Below are 27,736 nucleotides of genomic sequence, written 5' to 3'. Positions count from 1 at the left end.
TGACATTACATTACAAGTAAACAATTTGTGGGTGAAATTATCATTACCTGTGGTTTCAAACCAGTGTTGCTCACTGCAACGCTGTAGCCTACGCGAGACACTACAAAAACATCTACACAGCTGTAGGAAGTCAAACGGCGACAGAACATGTTCGGCACTCCCCTTACTTAAATCAAAAATCTATCTAAGTACTAACCTTAACTTCATTGCCACAGCCTAAACTTGATCTGTTCATGAAAATAATTAATTTCAGCCTAAACCGTACAACGGAACGTTGAATCCAATTCAACCAACGCAATCGCTACCAAGACGAACGAACACAGCAGTAGCTGTAGTCTAGTACTGTACCGTAGTAGTACAATTTACCGGGGAAGCTTCTCCACACAGGGCTATATCGCACTTGGCGTTGTTACTGACAATGATCGCTACCAGTGAGCTTTTTATGAAAGCGATTTTCCACTAAATAAATGTCAAGCTTATTTACGTTTTTGGGGGCATATTTTCAGTTAGCAGATGGTACTGTTTGAATCGCGATTCCATCTTCTACTGCCGGTAACGTCTTAGAATAATCTTCAAAGGGGGTTCTTTATTCATGAATGAATGCAATATGAGTAGGCTAAATTCCTTAAAATATCACGAGAAGGGAAAAACTTAAAAGGACGTTTAAGTCATAGAGATTAGGTCAATTTTTACACCGGTCTGCCAAATTTATTCGTTTTGATTCAACGATGAGGCTGCCTCTTACAGGTGAAATAAGACATCTATTTCATTCTACACTTCACTCGTATTTTCAGTTGTAAATGAGCAGCAAAAAAAAAAATGCTTTTAAATCTATGTAATCTTTATAATTAATAAGTATGTATTTTTATATAAAATATACAGAAATATCAGTTGTAAAAATGTCATTAAAAAACGGACCCCTGTGCAACCGACGCAAGCAAGCACACCCTACAATTTCCCAAGAAATTGTACCCTCTCTAGTTGTAGCTTACATCAGCTAACTAGCTAGCTTCAGGATGTCTCCCACCACCCGCAACTGCATCTTCCCTGGATGCAAGAACTCCAGCTGCGCTGCAACGCCATTTAAGTTCCCTGTTGATAATGAAAGGAAAAATAGGTGGATAGATTTTGTGAAGACCCACGCTCATGGAAAGCTTCGGATAAACTCCAACAGCCGCCTCTGCGCCACTGACCATTTCACGGCGGACAGTTTTAACATGGACCAGATACAGACGGGGTTCACCAACACACGGCTTCTCTTGCAGCGCGGAACCGTACCGAGCATCGCCCCCCCGGCCGTTCATCCTCCGATCGCACCTGGACCATCCACCGCCGCCAGCAGTTCATCACTCAGTTCTGTGTGCTTGTTATAATTATAATAGATAACTTTTCCAGAGGTATCTCTGCTATAATTAGTGCAAACCGCTAACTTGATATTAGGCTACTCGGTGTAGAATAATGGTATTTTGGTGAAACGGTAACCTAGCTTATGTGCTAGAAGTAGTTGGAGAGCTCACTGTCTGCTGTCTCTGCTGTGAATGTTTACTCCTGTGTTACAGCTCAGGGGAATATTTCATTTATATGCATCTTTATGTTTCACTCATTGAACAAATACATTCTAATTATATACTGTTTTGTTCGGCTTGACGTAGCGTTCATTATCTGGGTCGTAGGTAGCTTACTTGAGAGAGGCAGCGCCTTCCAGCGAGGGGGCCGAGCTTCAGCTCCTTCAGGCGACACGCCCCCCCAGTCTCGAACAGAGAAGACTGCTGATTTTATTACGATTTCAAAGCCTAATTTAACATCCTTGTTGGTGGTTTTTTTTCATTCGAGTTTGGATGGGTGGTTAATAATACATTATTCTGTAGTGTGGTGAACTTGAAACTCGTTTTTAATTCCACTTTAAAGGATCTTTAATGAATGTCAGATTCTAATATTTTTCCTTTTTGTTTCTTTTTGCATTGATGGAAGCTGGCCTTCGCCCTAACCACAGCTGAGGTGAATATATTTGAAGAAGATTCCTCAGATTTCCTATTAATTATATTGTTAATCACTGTCACAATGGAGTGAAATTGGGATTCTGATGTTACAGCTGTGTGGGGATCAACACCTTGTTAAAAACCCAAATTAGCATATTAACCTATTACCCACCCCACACAAATACAGACAGGAATCAGGGCTGGGCCATATATCGAATATTAGAGATAATATCGCAATAATTTTGACGACAATGTAAAATGTGAAAATATTGTGAATATCGAATATTTCTAATTCAAGCATAATTTTCTAAATTTTATGTATTACTGCACAAAGGCAGAAATACAATCAATTATTGAGTATGCAAACACACAAGAATGCAAGGGGGTACAGCAAAGCACAAATCATACAAAGACATTATGAAGAGTACAAACATTAATTGTTTTGAAAATTCAAGCATACTTTCCCAAAGAATGCGCCGGACGTCCAATATTACTTACCATATCGAGATATATATCGAATATTGTAAACATTTTGACAATATCGAGATATCAATTTTTGTTATGTATTGCCCAGCCCTAACAGGAATACATGCCATTCTTATTGTAAGTCTCTCCTGGAACCTGCTAAACCTTTACAAGAGCATGCTGGTAAATGTTGTACAGCATTAATAGAGATAAGCACAGGTAGTGTTACCTAAGAGTTCTACCTGGTTAAGCTGTACTGTACTAAGGCTTATGGAGTGCAGAGACTGAGAAAAGCTGTTGGCAGCACCTGTTCTATGCTTTACAGTATATTACAAGTGCAGGACAGTTGAGATTATTTTATGATAGCGCTGACACCACGTCATTGCTAAACTTTGCTAAAGGTGACAACAGCAAGGAACCTGGCCAGCTTTGATACTGTTATGGTTAACTGTTAGATGCAATGGCTTCAATAGACTTTGAGGAAACATACTGTAGTGCATCTGGTGTTGATGGTAAAGTATGAAGTCAATAGAGTGAATAACAGTCAAGATCTATTATTTAAAAGAATGTAACCCATCAGCATTTTTTGGATTGCGAAAAATCAACAGATTCAGTCTCAACATTCTACTCTGTAAGAATTCAGTAAAACATTTACACACCTATTTGCACACCTATACCGTAACTCAGTATTATCTATACAACTATTATCTTTGACTACAAATAAATACATATACAGCCAAACTCAAACAAAGCAGTAACCCTAGCAGCAAGGTCCTACCTGTACGATTTAAGTAGGCGTTTTCTCTTGGTACCTCGACTTGGGGACCGGCTGGCTATACCAGGCGGTACAAAAGTCCAGCAGGAGGCCAGTTGTGCGTCTAGAGAATCCATGTTGTGACCAGGGGGACTACTACAGGATTACTACAATGCTGTTGACACAAAGTGTCAGCAGCATATACTTACTGAAACTAATTCTGCTACGGTCAAATTGCTTCCTCAAGACGCGCTACGCAACCTCTCTCTTTCACTTCCATGCTCTTCCTCTCTCTTCTTTTGAGTATGTAAAGTGTCTGACAATCCTCTTTCTTAGTTTTTCCCTCCTGCCCCCCTCCTTCCCTGTCTGACCCCCCCCCCCTTCTCCACACCTACCCTCTGTTTTTCACTGGTGCAGTACCAACTTTACTCCCGTCCTTTTCTAAGCTCATTAGTGAGTTTAATCAGCCTCTCGGTCATGCAGCTGATTTGTCTGAGCACTAGTCTTCAGGGCTACAATTTATTATTATCATATTTTCTTTCAATAAATAAAATAGTTTTCTACATACACATGCAAATATATTGTAGAGTAATATGTTATTTTATTGCCAACTGGCAACTGGGCTCCTTACTCAAAAAACCTTTGAGCAGGATTCCAGTCCTGGTTTAGTTCAAGGAATGCTGTTCACTGGAGTTTGGGTCCACAGTCAAGATTTAGGAGACGGGACGAAACAGACAGAGAAAGAGAAAAATTGAACTGTGTTTAGACTAGAGTAACCTGCTTTGAACTTATAGGCTAGAAATCCCCTGTGACACAGTAACCAAAACTTTGGTAGAGACACAGGCTGAAGCGGTCCCCTGAGGGGCAAAGGCTTGTGAATGGTCTTAGCTAACTGCACAGGGGTTCTCTTCGTGTTCTACTGCCAATATATAACTATGCCAATATATAACTACATAACTAGAGAACAAACTTAAGATTTATGAATTGGTCTCTGATTTGGAGGGTAGTAAAAAGACTGATATAACAACAGATGATTGGATAGGGTCATTGTCAAACCAAAACAATTGAAATATATTCAGTGTAGATTCATTTTGAAGATTAAACACTCCTGTAAAGGTAGAGATATGTTAAATTCTTTGCTGACAAGACAGGTGGACACACTTACTCATTCCTATTGAACCACTACTTGCCAAATAGTACACATTCAACTTATTTCCCTTTATAAACCTGATCTGCCTTAGTTAGACCTATCCATGAAATATGAGATTTTAATAACTTCTTATATGCCTTGTTTTAGTTTATGATGAATTTATTAACCAGAGATTTTCAATATAGGACATCCACTCACGTGCCCAGTGGCTCTTGGGCATAGAGGGGCCCTCCGAGATTGGAAACATTTATTTCTTCATATTTTTATATAATTATCTTGATAATTATCCAATCAGAATAAAATAAAAGTCTCATGATTGTCTGTTGTATGTGTCAGACAGGTAATGATTGGGAACAGGCCACAATGCACTGTAGATTGGCTAATGATAAAGATGGGTGGGCATAGAGCCGGTGCTTTACATCGTACTGAATCAAGATCAGTTTTTCTGAGATTAAAACAGTGGAATTAATTTGGAACTGATCCATGGTCAGATATGTTGTATAGGCGAGTGGAACTGTGGTAAAAATGTTCATGTAACATTAGTGTTTGCAGAAAATAGACAGCGGTAGCAACCAAGTGCCCAGCGGGGCTGCAAAGAGAAAGAGAAAAAATAAATTAATATCCTACCATTAAGTAGCTTTTTCAAAAAAGCTAGAAACAAAGCAAAGGTTGTCGAGCTAGCCAATGTTACCTTGGAAGCATCACCATCAAATAGCTATTTTCAGCCTCAGCAACAGATAACTTTAGTCTGTGAGTGAGAGGACATTTTCACAACTGAAACTCAGGACAACTGTGGGTCAGAAGAGGTTTTCTGCACTGTCCTTGATGGCCATCAAGTCCAAGCTGATGAGGGAGCTGAACTTGATCTGCGACTTTGCAAAAAAAAGACAAGAAAGAAGAACTTCTAAAGTAAGAATCTGTGAATTGAGTAGGCTAATACAGCGAATCTGTTTTGATTGTGTGACCAGATAATGTATTTATCTGAGTTTATTTGATATGCTGTTTACATAACAGGTGTATTGCATAATTATTTTGTGATGCTGCTATAGGCCTGTGCAGGGGCGTCGTTAGACCCTTTTTACTGGGGCACGTTCAGTCGCGGAGCCAGAGGGGTGGCCGTGGTGGCACTGGACCCCCCTGATATCGGACTGGCCACCCCAAAATGTCATTAGCTATCCCTGGCAATTGGATACTGATTGACATTTAATTTATCTTGTTAAAAGAAGTGTTTCTTTTGACATCTGGCAGCGCATTTTTTTCAATCGAGGATATTTCCACAGTTCACCAGTCAGTCACAAATCACTACGCCAGCGTCTGATACAGCGCCAGCGACGGAAGACAAGAGCATCATATTACAGTTATCGTTTTAAGGTTTAGCATTGGGGTTGAGGCTTCCTGAACAAGATGTTACGAAAGTTGAGTTGCTGGGCTGCAGAGCCATAGAAAAAGATGCATATGGGCAATTTGGTTCCATAACAGATTCAGATAAGAGTGAAGGTGAAGTTGATTCAATTATGTTTTTTTTCATTTTCATGAAGAAAAAAAAAGAAAAAAACATTTTGTTTATATAGCACACTTTTAAAACAACAACAGTATCATTTAGCCATTTGAAATCTATTGTAATAACCTGACTAGGTCAGAAAGGAACAATCGTCCAGGCATAAGATGAAGTTACCGAATTGACGTTTATTAACAACACGGTACACAGGCACAGTAAGCCAAACAGCTGTTTGGTCCTAGCCCACGCTAAAGAAACGAATGGTAGCCCACAAAACAATAGTGACCGTCTCTTGTGAAACCCAGACGTAACAAAAAGAACAGACGCTAAACCTGGTCTTAACTTCGAATGCTTCATCCCCCCTGCCCAACCCCCCTCCATACCCCTTCGCCAACCAACAGGATGCCCAGCATCCGAACATTCTGGGCATTCCCGTGATTGGCAGACAGCAGGTTGATTGGCATTTCGGACCCCGCGAACACTACTGGTAAACAACAAACTAACAGCCTAACATATAACACACGTCTTTCGGTGTGGGTCGTTACACTATTTTTGTACTTTAACTGCTAAGATTCCTTGATGAGATGCCTTATTAGTCTATTAACATTACAAAAGATTAACACTGCAGTCAAATAGCTACCCTGTTTGCTATTGTATAATGCCTGTTTGAAATACGTATTTCGGAGTAGGGCTAGCCATGATCTAGTAACTTGGTAGTTGATTGAAGATAATAATGGGGATATGTTTAAGATTGAGATTGGACTCAAATGTGGGTAATTGGATGTGTAGGCCTACATGTTATCTTTGCTTAGGGTTCAATTCAAACATTAAAAGAAAGGGTGAGATAGCAGACTTCTTCAAAAAGCTGAGCAAACAGGATCAGGTGGAAATAGATCCCAGTCCTTGCACCACCCCAAGACCTCAGAACAGCTCCCTCCCCAAGGCTACAGGCACCAGGTCAGAGCATACTAGGCAGTCAGTCCCATGCCAAGTTTAGCTTGTGTTTGTAGGCCACACATGTAAGCCTACACCGATTAAGCCTCACTTTAATCCTTGTGCTGCCTTCGGGTCACATGACCCAAGGGTTCATAACGAACCATCGTTGTATTTACCCAATTTTACCCAATACAAAAACAAATAAAAAATATAGCTGCAAGCAGCGATGCGGGTTCCTCCGCAAAATGGCAAAATATTATAAACATGTACACTGTAGAAGATCGAGACTTGGACAACAAGAGAGCAAAACTACTTCATGTTTGGCCAACAATAATAGGCTGAACGGGGATTTGAACTCATGAGCATAAGGTTACTAGTCAGTCTCTCTAGCCTCTCTGCTACACACCAACTGCTGAGATTTTATGATTAGTAAGGGATGATTATTAACTTTTTATAGGATACTGAAACTCTTGAGTTGATCTCCTTCCAGACTCTTAGTCAATGCACAACAAACAATAGTCATGTGGGCAACTGGGCTAGGGCAGCACTCATATTCAGCTCCTTGCGAGAATAGCCTGTGACAGTACAGCAGCCGACTCTCTGGTCCCATTAAACTACACAACATGCACAATCAGGGTGACCAACAAGATTATATTAACTAACAAACAATAACATTACAAACATCTAACTGAACGAACACAAAAACTGAAATCCCTTGCACGGCTGTTGTAACCAACTATTTTCCACAAGTCTTTGCGTTTTTTGATATGCCGCACTGCATGCTGGGTACCCAAGGGTGCTGACGCTGATTATCTATCTGTGCTCCGACTGCGTGATATGAGTATTAGTTTTTGGTCAGCTTTGGGACAAAGGTTAAGAAACGGTTGACATTTCAAGGTGAAATTGCGCATGGTATTTCAGAATGATGTCTGCCTGTTTAACTAAACAAGTAATCAAAATTATGACAGGCCAAAAGACTGTGCCTCGAAACGAACCTGTGGCCTTATGCTTTGCAGTACAACGCTTCAACCCATTGAGCTACCCGCAAGGCTGAGAAATTCTGATCAGTTTCTGTCCCCCGAAAAAAAGATGTATATCCTGTAGCATGGCTTGTTCGATTCGGCCAAAGCTTAAACAGCTGTAATTCAATGATATTTTGACATATCAAGGTGAAATTGCGCATGGTACTTTAGAACGATGTCATCCTGTTTAACTAAACATGTATTCAAATTAAGATAGACTCAGTGTTGCTGGATTTGAACCTACGACCTTGTACTTTGCAGGTCACCATTCCAGCTCGTTGAGCTATTCTCAGTGTTGAGTATTGGCATGTTCAGTTACTCTACAAAAAAAAGCTGTTTCTCCAATGGCGAGCATTGTCAGATTTGGTCCAAGTTCAAACAGCTGTAATTCAGTCATATTTTGACATATCAAGGTGAAATTGTTTATGGTACTTCATGGGCGTGTCACCTTAAAGCCTATTAGGTTTGAAAACCCATCATTCAAAATGAACTTTGATTTAGTGACACAAACATATTGAGGTAATGTGGAAATTTACATAAATACACCCCTTTCAGCTATTTAGTATTTTATTCAATTGCTAGAAGTAACGTTTTTAAATACGTCAATGATACATATCTGTACAAAATCTCAAGTTAATTAGACCTTTGGTTCAAGAGAAGAGGAATTTTGAAGTTTTTCCCAAATTATCACTCTACAGGAAAATCGATCAGGCGGACCTTATGGGTCCTTGAGGCTTTTTTGTTCGCCATGAGAAATAAGGCATGCACACCAAGTTTCAGAAGAATTTGAGCAATGGGGTGGAAATCCTATCACTTTGAAATTCGGACATTTGGGCGTCGCCTGTGGCGCCCCCTATGATCTGATGTGGGCCAGTCTGTGTTTGGGCCGTAGTTGTGGCATGTTGTATCAATATGCCAAATTTCAAAACTTTTTACCAATGTGTTCATGAGATAAATTACTAGAATAATAATAATAATAAATATAGCTGCAAGCAGCGATGCGGGTTCCTCCGCAAAATGGCAAAATATTATAAACATGTACACTGCAGAAGATCGAGAGTTGGACAACAAGGGAGCAAAACTACTTCATGTTTGGCCAACAACAGGCTGAATGGGGATTTGAACTCATGAGCATAAGGTTACAAGTCAGTCTCTCTATCCTCTCTGCTACACACCAACTGTTGAGATTGTATGAATAGAAAGGGCAGAGTATTAGCTTTGGTCAGCTTTTGGACAAAGGTTAAGAAACGGTTGACATTTCAAGGTGAAATTGCATGAAATTGTGCATCGTATTTCAGAATGATGTCATCCTGTTTAACTAAACAGATAATCAAAATTATGACAGGCCAAAAGATAATGGCTGGATTCCAACCAACTACCTTATACTTTACAGGTCACCATGCCAGCCCATTGAGCTATTCTCAGTGTTGAATATTGTCATGTTCAGTTACTGTATAAAAAAGTAAGCTGTTTCTCCTGTGGTAAGCGTTGTTAGATTCAGCCAACGTTGAAACAGCTTTAATTCAATCATATTTTGACATACCAAGGTGAAATTGTTTGTGGTACTTCAGAAAGATGTCATCCTGTTGAACTAAACAGATAATCAAAATTATGACAGGCCAAAAGACTATGGCTGGATTCCAACCTACAACCTTATACTTTACAGGTCACCATCCCAGCCCTATTCTCAGTGTTGAATATTGTCATGTTCAGTTACTGTATAAAAAAGTAAGCTGTTTCTCCTGTGGTAAGTGTTGTTAGATTCAGCCTAAGTTGAAACTGCTTGTACATTTCCTATAAAAACGGGATGACTGGGTTGCTGCTGTAAAGAATAACTTTTTCATCGTTTTTTTTAACAGGTTGTTTGGAGTGCCATAACTTGTCATGGAAGGGAATTTTAAATCATGCCTAGCATCAGTGGGAATGTGTCCTGGCTTAGGTTACTGAAATGAATTTGTGCAACAGGCAAGGGATCCACCTGAACAATTAATTTACTTCATTAGAGAAAACCATTAGAGTTATCTCTACCATGCGTAGACTACAAGTAGCTAGCTACTGTGGTGAACCTGGCTTGTTTTGCAGTGGTTTACACAGTCTCGCTAAACAGATGATCAGAGTGTTGTGATGGGCTCAAATAAACACGCATTGCTATGTTTTTACAACCGGAGGATTGATCGGAAGACTAGAAACCGTTTTGCCAGAATAAAAAATTAAAAACTATGCTTCTGACTGGTTTTGAACCTACAACCATTTGCTTACCAGCCAATTGAGCCATTCCCAGACATGGATTACACAAAACTGGATAATAAAAAAAGCTGTTTCTCCAATGGCGAGCATTGTCAGATTTGGTCGAAGTTCAAACATCTGTAATTCAGCCATATTTCGACATATCAAAGTGAAACTTTGCATGGTACTTCAGGGGCATCTCACCTTAAAGACTATTAAGTTTGAACCATCCTTCAAAAATACATTTGATTTAGTGACACAAACATATTGAGGCAATGTGTACATTTACATAAATACACCCATTTCAGCCATTTTGTACTTGATTCAATTGCCTTAAGTAACGTTTTTAAATACGTCAATGATACATATCTGTACCCAATTTCAAGTCAATTTCACCTTTGGTTCAAGAGAAGAGGAATTTTGAAGGTTTTCCCAAATTATCACAGTACAGGAAAATCCATCATGGCGGACCTTATGGGTCCTTGAGGCTTTTTTGTTCCTCATGAAAAATGAGGCATGCACACCAAGGTTCAGAAGAATTGGAGCAATGGGGTGGAAATGCCATCACTTTGAAAATCGGACTTTTGGGCGTGGCCTGTGGCACCCCCTATGGTCCGATGTGGCCCATATTTGGTGTGGGGGTACCCACTTGGATGTAGTATCAATGTGCCAAATTATAAAATTTATGACTAGGGACTTTTTGAGATATTGGGGCGCAAGGAGAAGAAAAATAATAAATATAGCTGCAAGCAGCGATGCGGGTTCCTCCGCAAAATATTATAAACATGTACACTGTAGAAGATCGAGAGTTGGACAACAAGAGAGCAAAACTACTTCATGTTCAGTTACTGTAAAAAAGTTACTGTATAAAAAAGTAAGCTTTTTCTCCTGTGGTAAGCGTTGTTAGATTCAGCTAACGTTGAAACTGCTCTAATTCAATCATATTTTGACATACCAAGGTGAAATTGTTGTGGTACTTGATGATGTCATCCTGTTGAACTGAACAGATAATCAAAATTATGACAGGCCAAAAGACTATGGCTGGATTCCAACCTAAGACCTTATACTTTACAGGTCACCATCCCAGCCCATTGAGCTATTCTCAGTGTTGAATATTGTCATGTTCAGTTACTGTATAAAAAAGTAAGCTGTTTCTCCTGTGGTAAGCGTTGTTAGATTCAGCCTAAGTTGAAACTGCTTGTACATTTCCTATAAAAACAGGATGACTGGGTTGCTGCTGTAAAGAATAACTTACTCATAGTTTTTTAAAAAGGTTGTTTGGAGTGCCATAACTTGTCATGGAAGGGAATTTCAAATCATGCCAAGCATCAGTGGGGATGTGTCCTGGCTTAGGTTACTGAAATGAATTTGTGCAACAGGCAAGGGATCCACCTGAACAATCAATTTACTTCATTAGAGATAACCATTAGAGTTATCTCTACCATGCGTAGACTACAAGTAGCTAGCTACTGTGGTGAACCTGGCTTGTTTTGCAGTGGTTTACACAGTCTCGCTAAACAGATGATCGGAGTGTTGTGATGGGCTCAAATAAACACGCATTGCTATGTTTTTACAACCGGAGGATTGATCGGAAGACTAGAAACTGTTTTGTCAGAATAAAAAAATTAAAACTATGCCTCTGACTGGTTTTGGTTTAAAAAAAAAGCTGTTTCTCCAATGGCGAGCATTGTCAGATTTGGTCCAAGTTCAAACAGCTGTAATTCAGTCATATTTTGACATATCAAGGTGAAACTTTGCATGGTACTTCAGAGGCATGTCACCTTAAAGCTTATTAGGTTTGAACCGTCCTTCAAAAATACATTTGATTTAGTGACACAAACATATTGAGGCAATTTGGACATTTACATAAATACACCCATTTCAGCCATTTTGTACTTGATTCAATTGCCTTAAGTAACGTTTTTAAATACGTCAATGATACATCTCTGTACCAAATTTCAAGTCAATTTCACCTTTGGTTCAAGAGAAGAGGAATTTTGAAGGTTTTCCCAAATTATCACAGTACAGGAAAATCCATCTTGGCGGACCTTATGGGTCCTTGAGGCTTTTTTGTTCCTCATGAAAAACGAGGCATGCACACCAAGTTTCAGAAGAATTGGAGCAATGGGGTGGAAATGCCATCACTTTGAAAATCGGACTTTTGGGCGTGGCCTGTGGCGCCCCCTATGGTCGGATGTGGCCCATATTTGGTGTGGGGGTACCCACTTGGATGTAGTATCAATGTGCCAAATTATAAAATTTATGACTAGGGACTTTTTGAGATATTGGGGCGCAAGGAGAAGAAAAATAATAATAAGAATACCAACAATAACAATAGGTTCCCTCCTACCGGAGGAACCCTAATAAGAATACCAACAATAACAATAGGTTCCCTCCTACCGGAGGAACCTAAATATAGCTGCAAGCAGCGATGTGGGTTCCTCCGCAAAATGGCAAAATATTATAAACATGTACACTGTAGAAGATCGAGAGTTGGAAAACAAGAGAGCAAAACTACTTCATGTTTGGCCAACAACAGGCTGAATGTGGATTTGAACTCATGAGCATAAGGTTACAAAGCAGTCTCTCTATCCTCTCTGCTACACACCAACTGTTGAGATATAGAACTGTTTCTTTGAATAGAAAGGGCAGAGTATTAGCTTTGGTCAACATTGGGACAAAGGTTAAGAAACAGTTGACATTTCAAGGTGAAATTGCATGAAATTGTGCATGGTATTTCAGAATTATGTCATCCTGTTTAGCTAAACAGATAATCAAAATTATGACAGGCCAAAAGATAATGGCTGGATTCCAACCTACTACCTTATACTTTACAGATCACCATCCCAGCCCATTGAGCTATTCTCAGTGTTGAATATTATCATGTTCAGTTACTGTATAAAAAAGTAAGCTGTTTCTCCTGTGGTAAGCGTTGTTAGATTCAGCCAACGTTGAAACTGCTCTAATTCAATCATATTTTCACATACCAAGGTGAAATTGTTTGTGGTACTTCAGAATGATGTCATCCTGTTGAACTGAACAGATAATCAAAATTATGTCAGGCCAAAAGACTATGGCTGGATTCCAACCTACGACCTTATACTTTACAGGACACCATCCCAGCCCATTGAAATATTCTCAGTGCTGAATATTGTCATGTTCAGTTACTGTATAAAAAAATAAGCTGTTTCTCCTGTGGTAAGCATTGCAAGATTCGTCCAAAGTTGAAACTGCTTGTACATTTCCTATAAAAACGGGACAACGGAATGACTGGGTTGCTGCTGTAAAGAATAACTTACTCATAGTTTTTTTAAAAAGGTTGTTAGGAGTGCCATAACTTGTCAAATTTAAAATCATGCCTAGCATCAGTGGGGATTTGTCCTGGCTCAGGTTACTGAAATGAATTTGTGCAACAGGCAAGGGATCCACCTGAACAATTAATTTACTTCATTAGAGATAACCATTAGAGTTATCTCTACCATGCGTAGACTACAAGTAGCTAGTTACTGTGGTGAACCTGGCTTGTTTTGCAGTGGTTTACACAGTCTCGCTAAACAGATGATCGGAGTGTTGTGATGGGCTCAAATAAACACGCATTGCTATGTTTTACAACCGGAGGATTTATCGGGAGACTAGAAACCGTTTGGTCAGAATAAAAAATTAAAAACTATGCCTCTGACTGGTATTGAACCTTGATTACCAGCACAACATCTCAGCCAATTGAGCCATTCCCAGGCATGGAATACACAAAGTTCAATAACTGGATAATTAAAAAAAGCTGTTTCTCCAATGGCGAGCATTGTCAGATTTGGTCCAAGTTCAAACAGCTGTAATTCAGTCATATTTTGACATATCAAGGTGAAACTTTGCATGGTACTTCAGAGGCATGTCACCTTAAAGCGTATTAGGTTTGAACCATCCTTCAAAAATACATTTGATTTAGTGACACAAACATATTGAGGCAATGTGGACATTTACATAAATACACCCATTTCAGCCATTTTGTACTTGATTCAATTGCCTTAAGTAACGTTTTTAAATACGTCAATGATACATATCTGTACCAAATTTCAAGTCAATTTCACCTTTGGTTCAAGAGAAGAGGAATTTTGAAGGTTTTCCCAAATTATCACAGTACAGGAAAATCCATCATGGCGGACCTTATGGGTCCTTGAGGCTTTTTTGTTCCTCATGAAAAATGAGGCATGCCCACCACGTTTTAGAAGAATTGGAGCAATGGGGTGGAAATGCCATCACTTTGAAAATCGGACTTTTGGGCGTGGCCTGTGGCGCCCCCTATGGTCCGATGTGGCCCATATTTGGTGTGGGGGTACCCACTTGGATGTAGTATCAATGTGCCAAATTATAAAATTTATGACTAGGGACTTTTTGAGATATTGGGGCGCAAGGAGAAGAAAAATAATAATAAGAATACCAACAATAACAATAGGTTCCCTCCTACCGGAGGAACGTAAATATAGCTGCAAGCAGCGATGCGGGTTCCTCCGCAAAATGGCAAAATATTATAAACATGTACACTGCAGAAGATCGAGAGTTGGACAACAAGGGAGCAAAACTACTTCATGTTTGGCCAACAACAGGCTGAATGGGGATTTGAACTCATGAGCATAAGGTTACAAGTCAGTCTCTCTATCCTCTCTGCTACATACCAACTGTTGAGATTGTATGAATAGAAAGGGCAGAGTATTAGCTTTGGTCAGCTTTTGGACAAAGGTTAAGAAACGGTTGACATTTCAAGGTGAAATTGCATGAAATTGTGCATCGTATTTCAGAATGATGTCATCCTGTTGAACTAAACAGATAATCAAAATTATGACAGGCCAAAAGACTATGGCTGGATTCCAACCTACAAACTTATACTTTACAGGTCACCATCCCAGCCCTATTCTCAGTGTTGAATATTGTCATGTTCAGTTACTGTATAAAAAAGTAAGCTGTTTCTCCTATGGTAAGTGTTGTTAGATTCAGCCTAAGTTGAAACTGCTTGTACATTTCCTATAAAAACGGGACAACGGGATGACTGGGTTGCTGCTGTAAAGAATAACTTTCTCATCGTTTTTTTAAACAGGTTGTTTGGAGTGCCATAACTTGTCATGGAAGGGAATTTTAAATCATGCCTAGCATCAGTGGTAATGTGTCCTGGCTTAGGTTACTGAAATGAATTTGTGCAACAGGCAAGGGATCCACCTGAACAATCAATTGACTTCATTAGAGAAAACCATTAGAGTTCTCTACCATGCGTAGACTACAAGTAGCTAGCTACTGTGGTGAACCTGGCTTGTGTTGCAGTGGTTTACACAGTCTCGCTAAACAGATGTGTTGTGATGGGCTCAAATAAACACGCATTGCTATGTTTTACAACCGGAGGATTTATCGGGAGACTAGAAACCGTTTGGTCAGAATAAAAAATTAAAAACTATGCCTCTGACTGGTATTGAACCTTGATTACCAGCACAACATCTCAGCCAATTGAGCCATTCCCAGGCATGGAATACACAAAGTTCAATAACTGGATAATTAAAAAAGCTGTTTCTCCAATGGCGAGCATTGTCAGATTTGGTCCAAGTTCAAACAGCTGTAATTCAGTCATATTTTGACATATCAAGGTGAAACTTTGCATGGTACTTCAGAGGCATGTCACCTTAAAGCTTATTAGGTTTGAACCATCCTTCAAAAATACATTTGATTTAGTGACACAAACATATTGAGGCAATGTGGACATTTACATAAATACACCCATTTCAGCCATTTTGTACTTGATTCAATTGCCTTAAGTAACGTTTTTAAATACGTCAATGATACATCTCTGTACCAAATTTCAAGTCAATTTCACCTTTGGTTCAAGAGAAGAGGAATTTTGAAGGTTTTCCCAAATTATCACAGTACAGGAAAATCCATCATGGCGGACCTTATGGGTCCTTGAGGCTTTTTTGTTCCTCATGAAAAATGAGGCATGCCCACCACGTTTTAGAAGAATTGGAGCAATGGGGTGGAAATGCCATCACTTTGAAAATCGGACTTTTGGGCGTGGCCTGTGGCGCCCCCTATGGTCCGATGTGGCCCATATTTGGTGTGGGGGTACCCACTTGGATGTAGTATCAATGTGCCAAATTATAAAATTTATGACTAGGGACTTTTTGAGATATTGGGGCGCAAGGAGAAGAAAAATAATAATAAGAATACCAACAATAACAATAGGTTCCCTCCTACCGGAGGAACGTAAATATAGCTGCAAGCAGCGATGCGGGTTCCTCCGCAAAATGGCAAAATATTATAAACATGTACACTGCAGAAGATCGAGAGTTGGACAACAAGGGAGCAAAACTACTTCATGTTTGGCCAACAACAGGCTGAATGGGGATTTGAACTCATGAGCATAAGGTTACAAGTCAGTCTCTCTATCCTCTCTGCTACATACCAACTGTTGAGATTGTATGAATAGAAAGGGCAGAGTATTAGCTTTGGTCAGCTTTTGGACAAAGGTTAAGAAACGGTTGACATTTCAAGGTGAAATTGCATGAAATTGTGCATCGTATTTCAGAATGATGTCATCCTGTTGAACTAAACAGATAATCAAAATTATGACAGGCCAAAAGACTATGGCTGGATTCCAACCTACAAACTTATACTTTACAGGTCACCATCCCAGCCCTATTCTCAGTGTTGAATATTGTCATGTTCAGTTACTGTATAAAAAAGTAAGCTGTTTCTCCTGTGGTAAGTGTTGTTAGATTCAGCCTAAGTTGAAACTGCTTGTACATTTCCTATAAAAACGGGACAACGGGATGACTGGGTTGCTGCTGTAAAGAATAACTTTCTCATCGTTTTTTTAAACAGGTTGTTTGGAGTGCCATAACTTGTCATGGAAGGGAATTTTAAATCATGCCTAGCATCAGTGGTAATGTGTCCTGGCTTAGGTTACTGAAATGAATTTGTGCAACAGGCAAGGGATCCACCTGAACAATCAATTGACTTCATTAGAGAAAACCATTAGAGTTCTCTACCATGCGTAGACTACAAGTAGCTAGCTACTGTGGTGAACCTGGCTTGTGTTGCAGTGGTTTACACAGTCTCGCTAAACAGATGTGTTGTGATGGGCTCAAATAAACACGCATTGCTATGTTTTACAACCGGAGGATTTATCGGGAGACTAGAAACCGTTTGGTCAGAATAAAAAATTAAAAACTATGCCTCTGACTGGTATTGAACCTTGATTACCAGCACAACATCTCAGCCAATTGAGCCATTCCCAGGCATGGAATACACAAAGTTCAATAACTGGATAATTAAAAAAGCTGTTTCTCCAATGGCGAGCATTGTCAGATTTGGTCCAAGTTCAAACAGCTGTAATTCAGTCATATTTTGACATATCAAGGTGAAACTTTGCATGGTACTTCAGAGGCATGTCACCTTAAAGCTTATTAGGTTTGAACCATCCTTCAAAAATACATTTAGTGACACAAACATATTGAGGCAATGTGGACATTTACATAAATACACCCATTTCAGCCATTTTGTACTTGATTCAATTGCCTTAAGTAAAGTTTTTAAATACGTCAATGATACATATCTGTACCAAATTTCAAGTCAATTTCACCTTTGGTTCAAGAGAAGAGGAATTTTGAAGGTTTTCCCAAATTATCACAGTACAGGAAAATCCATCATGGCGGACCTTATGGGTCCTTGAGGCTTTTTTGTTCCTCATGAAAAATGAGGAATGCCCACCACGTTTCAGAAGAATTGGAGCAATGGGGTGGAAATGCCATCACTTTGAAAATCGGACTTTTGGGCGTGGCCTGTGGCGCCCCCTATGGTCCGATGTGGCCCATATTTGGTGTGGGGGTACCCACTTGGATGTAGTATCAATGTGCCAAATTATAAAATTTATGACTAGGGACTTTTTGAGATATTGGGGCGCAAGGAGAAGAAAAATAATAAGAAGAATACCAACAATAACAATAGGTTCCCTCCAACCGGAGGAACCTAATAATACCAACAAACACAATAGGGTCCTCCTGACGGAGGAACCCTAATAATTTTCTTTTAACCTTCGCAATGTGGGGGGTCTGAGACAGCCCACCGGTTAAAAGAAAATGTTTCACTTTGTTTTTGTATGCGGTAAAGTTAACACAAGGGTTAAAATGTTGGTTGTTGATTCACAAGTGTTCTTGTTTTGATGGCTGTGGCATTTTTTGTGTGAGTATACACTAGTTATGTTTTAATGTGAAAGATTCATCAAAGAATCTAACCTCTAACCTGGTTAGACCCAGATTATATATTCATTAAACAGAGTGACCAAAGTCTCTCCAGTTTGTGAGTACAGTGTGTGAAATAAATGAGTTGCAATTCAGATGTAGAGACACAGTCTATTCATAGTAAATGTAGAATTTGATTAAAGTAACCCTAGTGGACCATACTAGGCCACACTGAAGAACTAAATTTGAATTTCTATTTCTCATCAGCAATCATATGAATAATTTACACTGCTTAGATGCCAGGCTAAAGTTACACACACATTTTCAGTCTTGGTCTGTGGACCCCCTGCCGTGGCCACCCCTTGGCCACCCCATATATAAAAGTCTAAATCTGCAGTGCCCCAGTAAAATCTAATGTTTGAGTGTTCACAATTTACTTTATTAGTCAGTGTATTAATTTAGGTTGATAATCCCGGAAAAAAATTACGCAGTCTCCAATCAACGCTTGTAAAATCAAAGCAGTTTAACCGAAAACACAAACCGATGTATGTCAGCGCGCTCTTCTGAGTTTGCCAAATAGCCACTGCAGCACGCACACAGAAGTCCAGGTTTCGGACTCGGCACACAAGTCAGAATTGAGGTAGGCTAAGAAAACATTAAAACTAAAACTAAAGAAAGTTTCGAAATGATAGGCCTACCGATCATCTTATTTTTACTCAGACATCCCAAGTCTCCCGCATTTCAATAGCGGCTCCCGGACGACCGCAAATGCAATACAATCTCCCGGAATTCGGGGATTTTGTATTTAGAGCGAGCGCGAGACTGTACAATGGTAAATTATGGTCGAAACAGTTTCATATCGCGCGTGCGGATTGCGTCTCAGCAGGTTGGGATGTCTGTTTGTTTCTATAGTCGAGTAATGCATATGACGGGGCTCGACATTAACTTTTTGAGGTACATTAACGTTTCACTTGTCCATGCACAAAAGTCACTTGTCCGGGTTAATATTTATCATTTAATATATACAGTACCAGTCAAAAGTTTGGACACATTTTCCCATTGAATTAAAATGTTTTGTGTGCCTACATAGACGCTCGAACACCCATGAAATCTCGTCTCTGGGTTATTTATCTTATTTTAGATACAGTATAAGTTTAGCTAGCTTGCAAATACTGAGGATAGCGTACCGAAGTAGAGTTAGCCAATCCCAGCTAACACAGTTACGTTGCCCTTACGTTGCCGCAACATCACTCGATGACCAAACATACGTTGCCGCAACGTCTTTGGCGACGTTGCGGGACCGTGCATCTGTGGGACGCCAGAAGGTAACCGCAACGTAATCTTGTGACGTTGCCAGTCCGTGACCGCGACGTCGTGGCAACGTAATTTTGTGACGTTGCCAGTCCGTAACCGCGACGTCCTGGCAACGTAATTTTTGTGACGTTGCCAGTCCGTAACCGCAACCTCCTAGCAACGTAATTTTCTGACGTTGCCAGTCCGTAACTGCAACGTTAATTAAGTAACCTATATTTCTCAATTCTATTGCTTATATTGGGGCAGTTCATATGCAGACCTCATTTGCCCCAAATGCTACTTGTTCTTGTATAATAGGCTACATGGTAGCCAACTTTAGGAGGACTATGTTTGTGTGGTGTGTAGCCTAACTCAAGCTAATCATAAACAAGGCAGCATTTCCATGTAACATTCAGTCATTTTATTTCAAACAAAGTGCCAAACAGTGAATTAAATTCTTCTGCCAGTCCCCGCTACAGGTCCTGTCTGTTGGCCCTGACAATGAAGCACAAAATAAGTTAGTGTCCTATCAACATAATTGCACATGTGAAAGGGGCTATACAAGTCATTAAAAAATCACATCTAGAATATTATACATCATAAAAAAAATATTATGGGATTCTAGTTTTTTGTCACATTGCCATGTGAAAGGTTGGATATGGAAGCTGCAATCATGATTCATTCACCTGGCTTGTTTTGAATGGGCTGCCGGGGCGTGTTTGAGTGTCTCCGCTATGGGGAGCTCCACAGCGTTCTCTCCCAGTCCCGTCTTCCACTTCATCACAGCATCTGCAATTAGAAGTCATGAACTTATTGTTAGTACCAATTTGAACGTTGAACGCTGCGTGTAAGCCATAGTTCATGGCATCTCAAATCACCTACCACTCTCTTTCGGAACTCCAGCACCTTAAGGCGCTCCTCAAGGTCTTGGAGTTCAGCCTGTGTTTGGGCCACCTGTAGGTCCATCACTGGCCCCTCTTCAGTGTGTCTGCCCTGTAGTCGCCTGAATAGGAGAGCCTCTCGCTGGTTCTCCTCCAATGTCTCCATATTCCGGAGCATAACCGTCTACATCAAGTCTCTCCTGCAGCCTTACACCCCCACCCGTCACCTACGGTCTTCTTCAGACAACCGCCTGGTGGTCCCACCGCTCAAGACCGCCCAGTCCCAACACAAGCTCTTCTCCTGTCTGGCCCCCCAGTGGTGGAATCAACTTCCCACCTCCATCAGAGACATTGACTGTCTCTCCACCTTCAAGAAAAGGCTCAAGACGCACTTGTTCCGGGAGTACAACGGTACTTAGGAATGGTTCGCTTGACCCGATGTTAGTTTCCTCAAGGATCACAATGACTCTTGCTTAGAGACTTGTTGCTCATGTGGTTAGTGGTAACTAAATTTACATTTTTGTACTCACTGTGATATATTGTTTTTATTATTGTTGCTTGTTTTTTCTACAGGTTCACTTGCACTTATAGCGGTTCATGTTGTTTAATTGTAACTTGTTTAACTACATGCTCTTATGGTTCTTCCCTTTGGCACTTACTTTGGTTGATCACAATGTGTGCTTCATGTTTCGGCTACTCGCAATGTTTTTGTGGCTAACTTGTTGTTATTATCAGTGACCTATGCACTTTGTAAAGCTCTCTCTTGGAAGTCGCTTTGGATAAAAACGTCTGCTAAATGAATAAATGTAAATGTAAATAACCTATAATGTGTCTGTCATTAAAGACAAGTAAAACAAGTTTACAAGAGTTAGCATGATTGGCATACACTCTGGTTCTTCTAGATTAGCTGTAACATTGATGTAAATAACAAATGTTACCTTGAATTGTTGTATACAAAGCATTCATATGACAACATTTGTTGTTTTGACAAATATGTATCCGCCCCGCCACGATCAGAACAACTTAGGTATGCCTTACAATGAGTTGGCAATGCCATTGAGAATCTTTGAGTATTTTTTGGAGTGTCTTATATTTGCACTTGCCTGGCTGCCAGCTGTTTTCTGGGCCCCCAATGGGTTCTCCTCCACCAGACCAGAATTGACACCTAGGGGTATGGCATCTGGTGATGCAAAAGTTTTAAGTCATGCTTTTGCTTAAAGAATATATTGTGCTTAGTAAAGTTATGCATTGTGCTTATTAATGTTCTGTCTTATGATCTGAGAAGTGTGCTCAGGCTTAAACATGGTGTCTCACACAGGGTGTGGGAAGCACACGAGTGTGTGTGTGTGGGGGTGCAGGACGCACAGACCTATGGCTGTAGAGGGGAACATCGATAAGAGAATCGATAAGGAATCGAATCGATAAGCAGGAATTGATAAGGAGGCGGAATCGTTAAAATCTTATCACTACGCATCCCTAGTTAAGAGTAGAGTAAAAAATACAGATCCCCCCTTTCTGAATAAAGTTCGACTGATCTGATTTGTTGATTTCTGTTGCTATGAAAACCAGTTTAGCCAAGCTAACTAACATTGTTTTTAGCTAGCTTGCATTACCATTCAATAGCTAACAAAACATTAGTAAAAATAGCTTGCTAATCGAGCAGAACTTGTTAATGCAGGAGACTAAGAGACCTAAGCGCGTCACTAGCATCTCGTCATATCATGCAGTCGGAGCACAGCTAGATAATCAGCTGTCAGCGCTCTTGAGTACCCAGCATGCAGTGCGGCAATGTCAAAAAACACAAAGACTTGTGGAAAATAGTTCGGTTACAACGGCCATGCGAGAGATTTCAGTTGTTGTGTTCGTTCAGTTAGATTTTTGTAATTTTATTGTTTGTTAGTTAATATAATCTTGTTGGTCACCCTGAGTGTGCATGTCGTGTAGTTTAATGGGAACAGAGAGTCGGCCATTTTACAGTCAGAGGCTTCATTCGCAAGGAGCTGGATGTGGGCTATACCCTAGCCAATTGCCTATAAGGCTATTCTTGAGATTTACTCAAGAAGAAAGTGAATATCTGTGGTTTTCAAGCCATCTTTGAGAAAGTTTAGAAAACTATGTTGCAGTTGATATGTGTTGATTGTAGGAAGTAATTTTTGGACTACATCTGAACCTCATGTGGCTGCTGCAGCATTTCTGCTTTGGCATGACCTGCGCTGGGAGAGAGGGAAACATCATGGATGGGGATAGTGTGCGGGCAGATGTGTCTTTATATAGGGTGAAATGGAATGAGAAATGCAATACAAAATGTCTGAAAGGGGTGTATTTATGTAAGTGTCCACATTGCCTCAACATCTTTGAGTCAATAAATCAAATATAATTTTGACTGATGGTTTTTCAAACCTTATTGGCTTCAAGGTGACATCATTCTGATGTACCATGCGCACTTTTATGCAATTTTACCTTGAAATGTCAACCGTTTCTTAACCTTTGTCCCAAGGCTGACCGAAGCTCATACTCCGCCCTTTCTACTCATACAATCTCAACAGTTGGTGTGTAGCAGAGAGGATAGAGAGACTGACTTGTGACCTTATGCTGATGAGTTCAAATCCCCATTCAGCCTATTGTTGTTGGCCAAACATGTAGTTTTGCTCTCTTGTTGTCCAACTCTCCATCTTCAACAGTGTACATGTTTATAATATTTTGCGGAGGAACCCGCATTGCTGCTTGCAGCTATATTTCATCTTCGTCTTTGCTCCAGGTTTTATGCCAGATTATTGGGTCTCATTCACCAATATCTTCCTAAGTTATTTCTACATTTGTTATTAAGAAAGTTCCTAAGAAAAGTCTACGTGTGATTCATGACGTGTTCCTAAACAGCAGAATTATTTGCAGGTGTGGTCTTAGAATCATGAATCCCAATATGTCGTAAATTGAAAGCTCGTGCCCCGTTGCTCCTATTTAGCATAGGTAAACGCCCCGTTAATTCCCATAAATGGGCATGAGATGGCAGGGCCGTGTGCACACTCAGAAATGTAAAAAAGACGTGGTAAAGACGGTGGAGGCCTCGACAAAAGACTAAACTTTTGTAATTCTGAAGTGGAGGTACAGCTGCAAGAAGTTAGCAACAAACGACACATATTTAATAGTGTCAGCGGTGGATACAAAGCAGTAAAAAAAAAAACAATGCATGGAATGCAATTACTCATGCAATGAACGCTGTATCTGGAGAAGGGCGCAGAACTGATGAAGTGAATACGAAATGGTAACTTTAATCTGAATTCAGCAAAAAAACATATTTAAAAACATAGCCTAGAAGACAGTTGACTGTTACAAATATCCATGAGGAATGAAGCATAGCGCAAGTTCAGTCAGGCAAGACCTCTCCCTGCGCTCGGGCAACTTCAACGATGTTTCACAACTAACTCCCCCCACTAAGAACGCTCTTCTTCCCTCTTTCCTACATCGGGCTGTCATATGGTTTGGTTTGATCATCGCTCTCGTCTATCAATCAACGCTGTCAAAGAATCACATGATCATGCCTTTAAATAAGATTCTCTCCCCGTGTAGTTCCTCCAGGCTATCAAGTGTGCGACTGCGTGATGCGTTGGCTGTTCTCGCTGTTGTATTTGTTTCTTTTTGGGGATTTTTTTTTGTCTTTCATTATGTCTGATTCCGAGCCGGAGCTCGAGGAAGTCGTCCCTGGTTCTCGCCGTAGCTCTCGGCTTGCTTCTCGTTGGGGCTCTGACGGGTCTGCATCAGCTGCGGGGCTGCGTGCCCGGGGCGTCAATCCTGCTCCCGGGTTGGGGTTCTCCCAGCGTCTCCTCCGACCAGGCCCAGTCGCCCCCGGTTTCCGGGGTAATCTGCTCTTCTGGTCATAAGCGTGCTAGGAAGACGCTTCATCAGGAGCTCCTGGATCCTGCCGCCGGCGCTTCTGCCGGTCACGCTGTTGCGCCTCCATCTGCTCCCGCCTCTACTCCTCCTGGGGAGGCCATGTCCTCCACCCTGCTGGTCCTGGCTTCGTCCTTGCAGTCAATCGACGCCCGTCTGCGGTCGCTGGAGAGCGCCGGGGCGTCTACCTCCGCTGCTGCTGGGATGTTCCCGCCCGTGGGCGCTCCACCTCCTCCCCCGGCGCCCCTGGTGGTTATCGATGAGCCACATTACACCCTGGCCTCCGCCGTGGCAGCACCGTTTTCGGGTAGGCCTTACGTTCCTGCCAGTGCTGACATTTCCCCTAGGTTGAGGTTGCATATATTGCAAGGCCGGAACATCAATCTAATCCGGCTGATCCTCCCTTCCCCCGAGTGCGACGTCAGCATCACCGCCAGCAGTCAGATCTGCGCCGTCATTAAGACAGCCGACCCAAGGCTGGCCAGGGACATGTCTATTGGAGAGTGGCGTTCGGCATATTTCGCGAGGTCTTGTGCTCCGTCTTCCCCCAGAGAAGGACGGAACTGGACGGGTACCTGGCCCTAATTGGAGATCTCAATTTGCGTTATTGGAAGAATGTTTTTTACCTTTACCACAAGGGGTTCTCCAGCAAGGCCGCCCTCCATGTTACCCGCTGCAACACGCTGCTGGACTGGTCCGTGCTGGACACTGAGCTCCTAGTCATGCTGGTCGGGGGCTCGCAGGCTGTATTGTGCAGGTTGTGCGGCGGCATGGGGCATATAGCTTCTCTATACCCGTTGGTGCCGTTTCAGGCACGGGATCCCGGGTCCCCGCCTCGTGGATATCCGTGGCCGAAAGCGGCTGTCAGGACGCTCACCCCCGGTCAGTGTGCCCGCGCCGGGCCCGTCCTCAGCGAGGGCGTCGTGGTGGTCCGAATTGATGGCTGGCCACCCCTCTACCCCAATAAATGTTGATGCATTGGCTTTCGAACTCTCCACTCATCCTGATTCCGTGTTTGTTGACCACCTGTTATCCGGGCTGACTCAGGGATTCAGGGTGGGGGTTTTGTGTCCATTGTCCTCCTCTCTGGTCTTGGGTAACCTTCAGTCGGCGCAGCAGGAGCCGGACGTCATGTCACGCCTTCTGGCTAGGGAGTGCGACAAGCGCTACGTTATAGGCCCATTTAGCTCGTTAGCCCGTTTCCCCTTTTTCGCAGCAGTCCCCTCGGCGTTGCTACGCGGAAGTACTCTGGGAAGAAACGGCTTATCCTGGACCTGTCTGCCCCGCGTTCTGGTCCGGTTCCCGGAATAAACAGGCTTATTCCCCCTCTTACGCCACCGTTGATCATGCCATTAGGCTCATAAAGCTGGCAGGGCCCGGAGCTTGGCTTTCCAAGGCCGACATCACCGACGCCTTTAAAATCGTCTCCGTGCACCCCTCTCAGTGGCACCTGCTCGGCATGAAATGGGAGAATCGGTTTTATTTCGCCGTGCGCCTCCCATTCGGGTGTAGGAGCAGCCCTTCCATTTTTAACCAGGTGTCCGAGGCCCTTTGTTGGATCCTTTTAAATCGGGTGCGGGTCCCCGCGCTGCTTCATTTGCTAGACGATTTTTTTGTTGGTAGATCCTCCTAACGACGCTTCTGGCTCTTCGCTGCTGCTCCTCAAGAACCTTTTCCGCGGACTGGGCGTTCCCCTCGGGCCGGCCACTCGCCTCGAGTTTCTGGGTATCACGCTTGACACGGTTGGAATGAAGGCTTCCCTGCCTGCCGAGAAGCTCGAGCGAGCGTGCAGCCTGGCCCGGTCTTCCGTGGCTTCTTCTGTCGTGACTAAGCGGCAGCTGCTCTCCCTTCTCGGGCATCTGAATTTCGCCATGCGTGTTATTCCCCAGGGCCGCTCATTCATCTCCCGGCTGCTCGTCTTGGCTTCCTCCGTGTCCGGCCTGCACGACCCGGTGTGCTTGAACGACGGGTGCCGGTCCGACTTGTCTTTCTGGCTTCGGTTGCTAGAGGGCTGGAACGGCGTGTAGTTCTTTTACGACAACGTTGTTCGGTCTTCGGACTCGCTTCGGTTCTTTACTGACGCTGCTCCGTCCGTCAGCTTTGGGGGGTATTATCAGGAGCAGTGGTTCGCTAGCCCGTGGCCCCACGACTTCGCTGCGCCCGGTGCTTCATCCGCCCTGCACAAAATATACCCAGTAGTGGTTGCATGTCACCTGTGGGGCCAGTCGTGGTGCCGCAAGCGAATCGCTGTGTTGTGCGACAACCAGGCCGTGGTTAGCATTATTAACAAAGGCCGTTCAAATTGCCCGCTAATCATGTCATTCATGAGACGCATTACATGGCTCTCCGTTTGTCATAACTTTATCCTCACTGCACGTCACGTTCCGGGCCACGAAAACTCGATAGCTGATGCTCTCTCTCGTTTCAATTTCCAGGTTTTCAGGGATCTGTGCCCGGACGCATGCCAGTGGCCCCTAGCTGTTCCCCTTCTCTCGTCACTGGCCCTAGATTAAAGGACCACTCACTGCAGGTTTATTTAGGGGCAGCTAAGGGATATATGAGGAATGGATTAGCGGCTTCCACCCTTCGGTCCTACGATTTCGCTTGGAGATCATACGCTATGTTTTGCTCTTCTCTCTCTGTTCCCCTGTTTCCTTTGTGTGTTAATGTTGTATGTGCTTTTGTTTGTCACTGCACGGATGTTCGCCATTTCCAGCCGTGCTATATTAAAGGTCTGGTGGCGGGCATCCAATTCAATGCCAGATGCCTGGATCCTTCGTTTCCCAGCCTTTTGTCCAATCCTACTATCAAATTGCTGTTCAAAGGAATAGGCAAAGCGTTTCCCCCTAAAGTGGACGACAGACTCCCGTTCACTCTATCCGTTCTGCATGCCATGCTTTCGGTGCTCAGACGTGGTTGTTTCTCCCGCTACATCGACTCCCTTTTAGATTGTTCATTCTTACTGGCTTTCTACGGGTTTCTTCGGTGCGGGGAATTCACCACTCGGGCAAATGCGTTTAATCCCACCTCAGACGTTTGCTTTTCCGATTTGACGTTTCACCCTGAATTCTTCAACCTTTTTCTTAGACACTCTAAATCCGGAGGCTCTTGCTCCGTAGTCATTGCTCGCACGGGGGGTCCTTTCTGTCCTTTCTCTTCCATGCTTAGGTATGTCAAGATGAGGGCTTCCTCAGATCCGCTCTCCCCTCTCTTCATAACCCCTGCCAATAAACCCATGTCTCAGTCCTGGTTCAGTCACCACTTAGCGCAGGTAGTATCCAAGTGCAACCTTCCCCCTGGACGGTATTCAGGCCATTCGTTCAGGATAGGTGCTGCCACGTCCGCTGCAGTCCAAGGGTTGTCCACATTTACATTTTACATTTAGTCATTTAGCAGACGCTCTTATCCAGAGCGACTCACAGTAAGTA

At 42.2% G+C, this 27,736-nt stretch overlaps 1 protein-coding gene across 3 annotated transcripts in view; it reads right to left on the bottom strand.

Moving 5' to 3' along the window:
• LOC134038961 (cAMP-specific 3',5'-cyclic phosphodiesterase 4D-like) overlaps positions 1-27,736 on the bottom strand; it is a 159,406-nt gene that overhangs the window by 80,981 nt on the left and 50,689 nt on the right. For 2 of the 3 annotated variants that reach the window (XM_062484687.1, XM_062484689.1), the window contains exon 1: positions 3,223-3,490. The exons of the other annotated variant lie outside the window; for it this stretch is intronic. In XM_062484687.1, the coding sequence (XP_062340671.1) occupies positions 3,223-3,335 (113 nt within the window). In that variant the 5' untranslated portion in view covers positions 3,336-3,490. Of the gene's footprint in view, positions 1-3,222; positions 3,491-27,736 lie in introns of those variants that run through there. 3 annotated transcript variants of the gene reach the window in all.

Source organism: Osmerus eperlanus, chromosome 18, assembly GCF_963692335.1.
Source record: "Osmerus eperlanus chromosome 18, fOsmEpe2.1, whole genome shotgun sequence".
Classification (NCBI taxonomy): domain Eukaryota; kingdom Metazoa; phylum Chordata; class Actinopteri; order Osmeriformes; family Osmeridae; genus Osmerus; species Osmerus eperlanus.
Note: the sequence above shows the minus strand (reverse complement) of the source record. Positions and strands in the feature narration are given on the sequence as shown.